We start from the raw sequence: 12331 nt of genomic DNA on the forward strand, positions 1-12331 counted from the left end.
GCAAACTAACTAAATGAACAAGCATGGTGTCACGCGCGCAACGAGCAAACATGAACACATCTCACTCGCTGACCGCGGCAACGCTGGAGTGAGGAAGTGTGGGGCGAGTAAATTGACCTTCGTGCTGGGTCTCGCATCACCGCGAGCTAAGTCGCGAAAACACAGCGCACGGCGGACTGTGTCCCTAACGCAGGTGGCTTTCAAGATAAAGCGGTCCGCGCGCGTGCGCGCGGGCCGCTGTATATTGAAAGCCAGCTGTGTCGTGGACACAGTCCAATGTGCGCTGTGTTTTCGCTGCCACCGGAAGTAGGACGCGCCGCCCCCCCCCTCCCCCCCCACCTCCCTACCATCTCCCCGAAGCATTGCGCGCGACGGAAGACGACGCGCTTCATTCCCGCTTGCCTCCCTTGCTTGCGCGAGATTGAGCCGCGATCACCGGCTCACTCCCGCACGCTTTCACTCGCACATACAGCATACGGCGCGCGGCTACAATTTCATCGCCGGTGGACTTTACACGGAACTTCACGGTGACGACGATGGAGAAATGCGCTTGGAGTGTCCATAAAATTGCTTATCGTAATAAAAAGCTAATAGGCACATAGCTGGTGTGTCATTCAATACACATACATAGCAGCTTTTCAGGTGGTTTAATACCTGTTCATAAACTTTATTGATATATTAGGGCGATACGGTATAAACACAGCATGGATAATAGGGAAGACATGATAATGTCGTTATTGCACTTGAAGATTAGTCGTTATCGCACTTAACGCATCGACGAGTATTGTAATGTGCCATATTGTGTCGAACGAAATATGACCGCCTTTGTGGTGGTGTGGCTCGGTCTTGGGCTGCTGAGCCTAAGGGCTGGTGATCAAATGCCGGCCGCGGTGGCCACATTTCTACGGGGCAAAGTACAAACACACCCGTATGCCGTCCATTGGGTGCACGCTAAGAAACCCAGGTGGTCAACATTTAATCAGAGTCCCCACTAGGAAGTTCCTCGTAATCATATCATGGTTTTGGGACGTAAAAGCGCAGCATAAAAAAAATCGGGGTAGCTTGCACTAATGGCGCAAAGCAAAATGACACAGCGGAGCTGATCGGTTCCTAGCTGGTCGTGGCTATACGAAGTGATGCTAAGTTATACGAAGTGTATAAGCATTTCCTCGTGGTCCGTGGCATGGGGAACGCCTCGCGAAGCACTTGCAGTCCGAGCACACGTAGTGGAAGGGGGAGAAAGCTATGCATAGTGTACGGGCAGCGCGCAGCAGACGACACACCAGGATGACGTCACGGCGCATGCGCAGTAGCGCGCAGCTGGCGGGAGCTCGGCGGAGCCGTGTCTGTGTCGGGCGAAGCGAGCGCGCACCTGCGCCGGCGGTTACTAGGCAACGCGAGGTGACGTCATCGCTACTGTTTCGGCGCATGCGGTGAGGTTGGGCCAGGTGGTGCGCAGCTGTGGCTTGGTTGTTGCTAGGCAACGGCGCGGAGTTTTCTGCGGACTTCGGACGTTTCTCCTCCAGCTTTAACAGCTTCGCTGTTAAAAAAAAAACATGGCGAAGAAATGCTTCAATAAAACATATCTGTGGTTCTAATTTTATTTTGTAAAAAGGAGATCCATATAACCAATGTCAGTAAAAACACACTACGCTGTTTTTTGTAACGTGTTCATGGTACCATCTTGTTCCGTGCTTAAGTGCTTGTCTGAATTTTTATATGCATGTCGCCTATTATGTACACCTGTAATTCTCTGTATATTCTGTTGCTTTTTTATTCAAGGGAGAATAGATGAAAGAATAGCTTGTGCCCAAAATTATAATAGTGAAACGTATTGCCGGCATGTCTTTAAAACATTTAGAGTTCGCATAATGTTTACAACGTTATGAAATGCATTACTGGTTTCTCCTACTGTATGCCTTGTAAAGGGACCCGAACCTCGGCCAAGTGAATTAATATTCCCTTTTAGTTCGGGCTTTTCTCCATTGAACATGGAAATAAATGCAATGTAATACAGTAGTGCCCGGACATATTGAATCTGAAGGGATCACAAAAAGTTCGATATGCAGCCGAGCCCGGATATATCGAACTCACATGTAACGAATTAGTCTGTATAACGAACAGCAGTAAAATCTCATTGAAAATTCCTGCACACAACTTTTATTTTATACATCGAATTAAACATATATCGAACTTTTGTGATTCCCTTCAGATTCGATATATCCGGGTTTGACTGATCGTTGCACTGAGGGCCTCCCCGAAAGCTGGCGTTAAGAGCAGCGTGCCAGAGACGTTGCAGGTGTCGCACATCGACGGTGCACGATAGCCTAGACATAGTGCATGAAATGGTGGAGGAATAAACTTCTTTTCAAGTTCTCCCACGCCCACCTCTCTGACGATGGAATCGTCGGAAGGGTAGGCGGCGTCCCTTGTGCAGGATGCCCGTAGGCCCGAGCGATAGCTTGGCCCTGTTCACCGGAGGATGTTGCTCTTCAAGGCTCGGGTTTGTGAGCAGTGCCTCCCCACTGCTCGACGACTGGTCCGGCGATGGGTGGTGTCGATAGGATCGTGCCCCACTCCCATACCATGTGCATAAGATGAGGCCGAAAGAAAAGAGCATTGGCGTTGGTCAGCGCCCAAAGGAAATATTATATAAATTTAGCTTGATGCTCACGACGGTGCGGATTCACACATCGGCTCAGCAGGAATGCTAATGTGGGTGCTCGCAACGATCGTTACGGCCGCGAAAGCCAGAATGCTGCCCTGACTCCGACAGCCGACTGAGTGGAGCGTGACGGTGCACCTACTTGGCCTCGCCGCCTTTTGGCCCAAGCGCTCTTCGCGTCTCTGGAGGCTATCGATGACGCGCGCATGCGTCACTGATAGCAGGACAGCACGGCCACGCCGACGCCAACGGCGCAAATGCGCCTCGAACGTCCGTATAACTGTAAAAGCAACGAAACCTGACAGTCCAGTAAAACCCACGATACAGCAACAACAACAACATACTCCACAAGTACATATCGAATAATCACATATGATTTAGAGGGCCTTTCACCATACTTAATATTGTCCGCGAAGTTCAAACCTCTACGCGGCGCGAAAACAGCTCGCATTTCAACCGAAAGCCTGTGCGCCCTACCTCTCACGTGAGCCCCTCGTCCTGTTGACGATCTCATCAGTCACACAAACACACATACGCGCTCAAGTGGGGTGCGCTGTCTGCAACTTCACCCATTAAGGCACCTGACTTCAGTAAATCATCCAAAGATGAACGCGCAAAACCGCCACTGGAAGTGTTCCACGCTGCGAAAAAAAAAAAAAAGAGTGAGGCGCAGCTTGTGACGTATTCAACGCGTCCCTCCGTTTCTGGCATGGGAGAAGGCAGGGAGGAGATGTTGGCTGCGGACGCTAGTCGATGCAAATAGAGAGGAAATCTATGTTGGCAGTATAGCGCACCTCCGGCAGCGATCGAGGCAAAGCGATATTTCAATTCATTTTATCTCCTCTAATTATTATGAGAATTTACTGCGGTAAAAGGTCCCTCGACGGCACATTGTAAGTTCCAGTTGCAGCAATTCCGCTTTACAGGTACGTGGGTTTCCGAGACAAGGCGAACGTGAAGCTAAGCCCTCATGATAACATTTCATGAAAACACTACTCAGCTAAACGGATGGTTTTGCATGCCAAAAATTCTTACACCCTGTATAACGAAAACTTCCTATGTCACCTGGTGAAGGGACCCTTTAAGGAAACATAACGGCGACGAGGCCTTATATAGGATCACATACGTTCACGTGTGATTATTGTACATCAGGATTATCGTGTATTTGCGATTTTTCGTTAGTGAATACCGCAGTGCTATCAATCGCCAATTCAACATTTCTTACTTTCCGCCGCGTTACATGCGTATCGCAGAATTCGCCAAGAGTCCCAAGGACCAGGAGGTTCCCCAGGGAGAGACAGTCGTCATGCCGTGTGCCGCCAACGTGCCTCAGCGACCTTCGACCGACGTCGAGCTAACGTGGCTGCGTAATGGTTTGCAATTCCCTACCAGCAACCGGTACCGGAATCTAGGCTACGGGCTGGTTTACATCAGCGATGTCACGCCCGAGGACTCTGCCGTGTACACGTGCGTGGCCAAAGACCGCCACAACGGCTGCACCATCCAGGAGTCCGCCCTGCTGACGGTGCTACCCAAATCAATATCGAAGAGAGTGAGTCTTCACTGCTTGCCGGACAGTTCGTTGCAATACGAGACTACTCCGGACTAGCCGGGGTATATGGGTTTGCTTGTCTTATCATGGGGAAAGAACACAGCGAGAACTCAGGACAGCAGCTGATAGACATAGGACGCAGGGCTGCGTTCTGTGTCCTTCAGCTGTCGTCTCGTGTTCACGCTGTTTATTCACCATCACGAATCACCAAATAGCTCACATTAGGGCTCTGTTGCTTCGTGTCAAGAATGAGGAGGCGTCTTATTGCTTACCGTCCACCACAGTATTACCATGGGTCCTTCAATATTGAAGTACCCTGGTGTGACACTACTCCGGTCTAGCCGGGACATGGTATTGCTTGCCTCATCATGGAAAAGAAATAGCATGAACACGGGACACAGGCTGTAGGACACAGAACGCTGCGCTGCTTTTCTGTGTGTTCACCCTGTTCTTGACACCCTGTTCACTAAGTTCATCCTCGAGTTCACCCTGTTTCTTCACCATCACTCACCAGTTGGCTCACATTAGAACCATGTTGCTTCGTGCCGTGTGTGAGTCGGCGTCTGTTTGCATGCGGGTTTAACTCCTTTAACGTTCGAAGTGATGTGACTCCTAAAGTACCACGTGAAAAATTAGTACACGAACTAACTGTACCAACTACGGCAGAAGAAGACGCAGCGGTGTTTTGAAGGGCCCTGCACCCAGGCGCAACACCCGCTGAACTAAGCAGGGAGCCAGGCCGAATAACGCCTATGCAAATTTTTTACGTCTATGTCACAGGCTGTGAGTTTCGAAAGAGCAACTTTTGGCATCCGAGGTGGATGCCATGATCCCATGATGGTGCTTGTTTACTTACGCCGCGATGTGAGCTTGAGCCTTGAGTTCCATCGCAGCACATGAAAGAACGCCTCAGTGGGTGGCGTCATTGCAGTTTTGACCATCTGGGATTCTTGAACGTCCAGCTGGTGCTCGGTACACTCCACAACACTGGAACGCCGTGTCGGAGAACTGAGGCCGCGACCTCAAGCTGCAACGACAGGGTGCCATAACCACACAGTCACCGCAGCACGGGTATAGAAGCAACGAATGCTCCCTGAACAACCCCTGACAAGTCATCTCTTAAAATTATACATCGTTGCTTTATTTGCAGCTGAATGCGAAGGGTAATGACAGGCCGTGTTTCATTTCAGTCTGCGGCAGTCCTGTGGTCAGCCGCCCCAACACGACGAAGTCGCAAGGCAAGATTGTCGGCGGAGAGGACACGGTGAAGGGTGCCCATCCGTGGCAGGTGAGCGACATTATGCTTGAAGTCACACCTGTGTCATCTTGCGACAATTGAATTGCCGGAAATGAAACATTACCAAAAAAAAAAAAAAACAACGTTTCGGGATCCGCAAGAACACCTCTCATTCAAAATCTACTCCACGTAAGCAATTATATTTTGACAAAGCAACAAATGTGCATGCACCACCGGAGGACGGTTTTCAGAGCCAAACACCATGTTCCAGATATAGACCTGCCGAGATAATATGCGGCTGCGCTTGTTCGTTAGCTCTTTTAGTTTCATAAACGCAATGAGGTGTGTTGGGGCTGCGACGTTGCAGTGCCTCCAGTGTCGACCCATGTTAGCAACCACATTAAAGTTTTTTTTCCAGGATACATATCGCGCCGCGGTATCAGGATCGGCCCAGTAGGTCACCACCTTTGATTAAACTGTCTCCGCGATCGGCCCAGCTTTGAATTGCTTAAATTAAGATCGCTTTGTAGTTTTTAGATTTAAACAGTTCAGCGTTGATTAGCCCAGTTTATCTGGCCGGATAGCTGTCCACCAACAGTAAGTGACAGTGTTGAAAATAGGTACACCTTTAACACAACCAGCAAATTAATGTCTGGCGTTTAACATGCCGAAACCACGATCTGATTATGAGGCACGCCGTAATGGGGGAGAGTCGATTAGTTTTGACAACCTGGTGTGATTTAACGGACAGCTAAGCCTAAAATGCACGAGTGTGTTTGCGCTTCGGCCCCATCAAAATGCAGTCGTCACTGCCGGGGTCAAAGCCTCAATCTCGAGCTTCCCACGCCATATACCACGCCACATCCAATCCCACGCCATATCCACTAAGTTAACGCGGCGGATAATAGAGCCACACGGTCTACATGCTAAATGCGTCTATTTCACAGGGTAGGCAAAACGCCGGCCGAGAAATGCTGCATAACCAGCACGCTACCGTGTTGAATGTATATACTACGACACCACCCTGCCGCCTTCAAAAAAGCAATGTGCGAAGTAGGTAAGGACGTATACATTCTCTCTTCTGGTCACCTATATCTCCCTGACAGCAATTCTTTGATACTATCTGTGTCCACTGCTCACGTGGTCAAACTCTCACGCATTCACAGCTCAGTAAAAAATGACGTCTAGAGATTCGTGCAGATGGATTCCTTGTTCGCAATCGATAGTTCACAAAAGTTATTTCGTGTCGACATTCGTCACTGACCTGTTTCTTTTCTAACGATGCTTCTGTGCGGTCAGATGGTATTCCTGCAAACTCTTGCCAACATGACTCAGCTACAATGTTTATCCGCTGCTGGAGAGTCTTGTGTATTACTTTTACAAGCAAAGGTGGCAAAGTATCATGCATGCGGCCATGTTATCTTACATTGAGGAATTTCGCACACTGACATCTTCTTTTCGGTCTGATGAACTTTGAGAGGAGAAAGTTTGGCGACGAATTTTTTTGGCATTTATCATTAGCAGTAAGCTATGCAGGTCAGACTTATTTCAGCATTACAGACACATCTTAAAAACAAAGAATACTATGTAGTATGTACGCAATTTAGCGATCTCAAGGTGGCGTGACTTTAGGGACAAGCTAAGAGATGATGGTAGGTGGGCAAAAGCGCTGTGCCGGAAAATAGAGAGTTTTCGCTAAACGTCGCTCACCGTTCGCTCCGCGCACATTTCGCGAGCTCGGGCACCGCAGAGAACTGTGTTGATGCCGCATTTTTTCGTAAGCACGTCTACCAGAAATGCAAGCGACGCGCAGTCAGCTTGGATGACACGTTTGCTAACCATAAACTAACCATTACAGAAGGCAATTCACGGCTATAGCAAAAAAATAATAAATTAGACGTCTCGAAACAGTGTAAGAACGAGAAAATATCGAGCGAATCATCACCATCTTCTCTTAGCGACGACAATCCGAAAAAAAAAGAAGAAAAACTGAGTGTTCTCGGCCACGACCTGGCGATTTTTTCCTTAAAAAAGCTGCCAACACTGCCTGGAACGTCGGGTAACGCGGGGGCGTTTCGTCAAATATCGCGGTGCAGGTGATGTTCTGGTCCCCGTCCTTGGCCAAGGCGTTTTGCGGAGGCACTCTGCTGAACGACCAGTGGGTGCTGTCGGCGTCGCACTGCTTCCAGCACGAGCTGGTCCACCTCGACGAAGTCCAAGTACGACTGGGCAAGTACGACCGGCTCGAAGACGAGCCCCAGCAGGTCGTCACCACGATCGCCGACGTGTACTACCACCCGTGAGTGCGTGCACACTTGGGCCGTGTACATCTATTCTCGCCGTTCACGGCTAAATTGACAGCTAAGTGGTAAACAGCAATATATATATATATATATATATATATATATATATATAGAAAACGTAGAATATGTAGTAGGCAAATGAAAGGAAAAAAATGTCATAGGGCCAGAAATACACAGCACACAGTCCTATATATACACACGAACATATAAATATAAAAGGCAAAGACAAGTCGAACCACAATGAGTTTGTAAAGAGTTACAAAGGCACATAAGCGGCCGCGATGTAGATTGTGCTGAGCATGTAAACAGATGAGGAATTACATAAGTTAAAATAATGCTCGCACAGCGTGTGACAATTAAAAGTGAGCTTGAGCACATAATTCTATTTTAGTTGCTACTTAATTAGCGCTTATTTAGTAGTAATTATTCGGTAATTGGGCTGCTGAACTATGCACAACTCACAAATCTCTTATAGCAGATCAAAAATGCTAGCACAGGCTATGCGGTAAGCTTCCCGTGCCTATATAAGTTAGAAGTTTGAGTCGCAAGAAAACAAGCAATCGTCTAAGGCTGATGGAAAAATAAGGTATATTAAAGAGAAGAAGCCCATAATGGCTGTCACCATGTGATTGCTTTGCCCTACGCCAACCGTTTCTATCAGGCACCAGGTATAGCAATCACCAGCGGCTGCTGGAAGCTTAGTTTTGATTTAGGCCATCAATCTTTTATAAACATTGTTTAAAATTGCAAAACTCAGAAAAACGAAACTATCACTTTATTACTCTATAGCTCAGCAATGAAAAAAGGATATCAGAATTCTGAAAACTGCATTTAAGCACATCTCCGGCGGACAAAATTGCTATAATGTACACCTCTGCTAAATTTATTACTAATTTGTGAATAGCACTTTTGCAAGACTCTTGCAAACATTGAAACAAATTTATGTGAGCTGTAAATGAATATAGAATTTGCCCGCTTTAGATGCCCTAACAGATACAGTTTACAGAACTGAGATATCTGTTTTTGGTGCAGCGCTACAAAATTGCAAACTTCGTGTGGAATTTTTTTTGCAAGCCTAACAATTTATGACAGTTTTTGTAAAGCAATTCAGACCCTAACTAAAATTTCTGCTACCTAAAGTCACAAGAATTTAACCTTATATCTCGAATGCAAGAGAGTTAATTAAGATTGGTCCGTGGGTTATCTCAGAAAACCATTTCTGTATTTTAAATGTACATGAATAGGCATTTCATTCTAGTTTATTTTAGAGATTTGTCATCTTTCTTTTCTTTCCTCTTTCCTCCTCTTCTTCCTATCTTCCATTTCTATGTTTCTGTCTCCTTCTTTCTGAAGAGTAGGCAGGCGTGGTGCCTCTTCCGGTGGCAGTTGCCAGCCTGCTCCTCGCTTTTCCTTTCCTGTTATGTGTATATCTGCTTTCAAAGAAAATAATAATAAAAACAGGCGCCATCGGAGTTGGGACCGAGCGAAAGCTTCCTCTTAAGCCTAATTTCTTTCAATGTGCGAGAATAACGGCAGCGACAGTCATCTGAGCTCGGCCTCGTCCACTCGCAGGCAGTTCGACGCGAACACGTTCGACAACGACATAGCGCTGCTGCAGCTCGCCGACCGGGTGAAGTTCACGGACTACATCCTACCGGCGTGCCTGGGCGACGGCGGGGTCATCGAGCGCGACCTCTTCAACTCGGGAGCCGTGCGCAAGGGCAAGGTCACCGGATGGGGGCAGCTCGCCGAGAACGTCAACACGCTGCCCCGGTACCTGCAGGAGATCGAGCTGCCCATCGTGGACCACGAGGTCTGCAGGAACGCGACGGTGCACAAGGTATGCTCCGCAGGAGTGCGCTGAACTGGGCCGGTCGGTGCATGTCGACGGAGATCAGACATGGCAAAAGGAGTGACAACAGAGGCAGCTCTGTATGTATGTATGTATGTATGTATGTATGTATGTATGTATGTATGTATGTATGTATGTATGTATGTATGTATGTATGTATGTATGTATGTATGTATGTATGTATGTATGTATGTATGTATGTATGTATGTATGTATGTATGTATGTATGTATGTATGTATGTATGTATGTATGTATATATGTATGTATGTATGTATGTATGTATGTATGTATGTATGTATGTACCTAACAATTGTGGAGGACGGTGAAATTTCCTGCTTATACGCCTAGGGGTCCATGAGCATGAATAGGCCTGAGGGCCTACACACTCTGCAGAAACCAAGGCATCGTTATTCAACATTTCTACTATCGGAAGGTCACTTCTCATCAGAAGTTGAATGACCACGGTAAAATGTTTCCTAACACTTGTATATATCATACGGTTAGTCATAACCACATAAAGCCAACAGACAACGAAGCCAAGGAAAGCATCGGGGAAATTAAGTGTAGTTGAAAGTGGAATGTAGAAAATAATGAAGACAAGGGAAAATGAAAGTGGACGAAAAGATAACTTGTCGCTGGCGGGAGCCGAACCCGCAACCTCCGCATTACGCGTGCGTTGCACTTCCAATTGTGCTACAGCGACGGCCACCAATTCGTCCACTAACTTGGGTATTTATGTTTACTAGATCTAGCCCTAGGAGTGTTAGCCGGCGACAAGTGATCTTTTCGTCCACTTTCATTTTCCCCCTTTTCTTCATTATTATTGCGATAGCAATTATATGGACACTTCAACCGGATTTCTGCCGTCGGCGTCGTCGTCGGCGTCGTCGTCGCCGTCGCCGTCGCCGTCGCCGTGGGGTTCCGTATAGATAAAATCTTCGCCGCGCGCCGTATGCCCCAGCGGAAGCGTGGGGGGACGCGCGCTATCACGGAGAGCGAACGCACTCAATCTCCCACGCGCAAGCAAGGAAGCGGAAAGCCAGCGCCGGAGGGAGCAGGGGGGGGGGGGGGGGGGGGCACTTCTCTGCCAACAACCGCGCTCGTCGCTCGTCCGCACAGTCTCTTATCTCTCCCACGCGCAAGCCAGGAAGCGGGAAGCCAGCGCCGGAGGGAGCATGGGGGGGGGGGGGGGGGGGGGGGGGGGGGGGGCGGGCGCACTTCTACGCTTCCAACAACCGCGCTCGTCGTTCCTTCGACCGCACCGTCTCTTATCTCCACACGGCTCTGACTTTTATGCCGCTCAGTTTCCGTTGATAGACCGCACGTACCTTCGCCCGCGCGAAGGTACGTTGCGCTGCCAGCGTTTTGACAGTCGTTGGCTGCAGTCATTCAGTGTGATCTATTCATGTTTGTTTGTGCGCGCTCACACCACGCTTGTTCATTCAGTTAGTAATAGTCGGGCCACATTTTCCAACGCACGCTACACATGCAATGCTGCCCAGATCGGCAGTGCAGCACTACAGGTGTGTCCCTTCGCACGCGCTGCCCACGGTAAGCGCTTCTCATCAACACCACCGTTTCACACGCGCCTTCTCGTGGTCATCGAGTCTCTCTTCATGTCGGTCTACTTACGCCGCAGCACACCTGCTTACTTAATCAGCTCATGTTTTACTACAATTCATATTGCTACCAAGGCCGCTCACCTTACTTCGTATGACATTGCTGTGTTGCTATCGCATTCATTGCTTCGCCCTTAGGGCGAAACTGTGACATTTTTTTTCTACATTCCAATTTCAACTACACTTAATTTCCCCGATGCTTTCCTTGGCTTCGTTGTCTGTTGGCTTTATGTGGTTATGACTAATAAAATCGAACCCCTCGGTTCCCATTCTTTCATACGGTTAGTGGCATACGTAGTTAAAGGTCAAGTGAACTCCCTGTTGTGGCGTTATTCTTATTAGTTTCATTGTAATTTTTCATTTATTTGTTATTTTATTATGATTTACTTATTTTTCTGCATAGCATATATATAGGAATGGTGTAACCGAGACACCCCACGTCGCAATCTCTCCGCAGCAATCCATGTCTAACAGAACAGAAAAGACAGTTGGTGCGGCTGTTCTCGTCACACGGTCGCCAAGTCGAAGTGGTTACGGACGACGTTGGCGAAATTGTTGCAAAGGGTTTACAATGCCGAAGGTCTTCAGTGTGCCAGTGTGCGTACGAATAGTGCCATTTATTTTTTCTCTGGTTCTGCAGGTCACAGAGAACATGTTCTGCGCTGGATACGCGCAGGAAATTGTAGGCGACGCCTGCCAAGGAGACAGTGGCGGTCCGTTCGTGGTGCCGCACAAGAACCGCTGGTACATCGTCGGTATTGTCAGCTGGGGCGTCGGCTGCGGCCGCAGGGGCCATTACGGATACTACACCAAAGTCAACAAGTATCACAACTGGATAAAAGAGAAAATAGTCTACTAGCAGCCTACTAATCTTGTTGTTCTGTGCTTATTTCTTTTCATAGACAAACCAAGGTGATACTTTTCGTCTGGTCTAAGTGAATTGCTGTATTATTCACATTTGCAACAACTTCAGCCGATAATGCACCGCAAGAAAATACCCTGTTGTAAACGCCGTGACCAAATGATTATTCGACAGTGACCAAGCACAAATGGACGTCCGATGATCCCTACCCGGCTTTGTCGCGATCAGGTGGCGAGGTTG

At 48.1% G+C, this 12331-nt stretch overlaps 1 protein-coding gene across 1 annotated transcript in view; it reads left to right on the forward strand.

Moving 5' to 3' along the window:
* The window catches only part of LOC119454094 (uncharacterized), a 31029-nt gene extending 18932 nt beyond the window's left edge, over positions 1-12097 (forward strand). The window contains 6 exon segments of the mRNA XM_049667911.1: positions 3919-4094; positions 4097-4217; positions 5408-5505; positions 7551-7753; positions 9330-9597; positions 11870-12097. Coding sequence (XP_049523868.1) covers positions 3919-4094; positions 4097-4217; positions 5408-5505; positions 7551-7753; positions 9330-9597; positions 11870-12088 — 1085 coding nt within the window. The 3' untranslated portion in view covers positions 12089-12097.
* The last annotated feature ends 234 nt before the right edge of the window (positions 12098-12331 follow it).

The sequence above is a fragment of the Dermacentor silvarum genome, chromosome 5 (genome assembly GCF_013339745.2).
Source record: "Dermacentor silvarum isolate Dsil-2018 chromosome 5, BIME_Dsil_1.4, whole genome shotgun sequence".
NCBI classification, from domain to species: Eukaryota; Metazoa; Arthropoda; class Arachnida; order Ixodida; family Ixodidae; genus Dermacentor; species Dermacentor silvarum.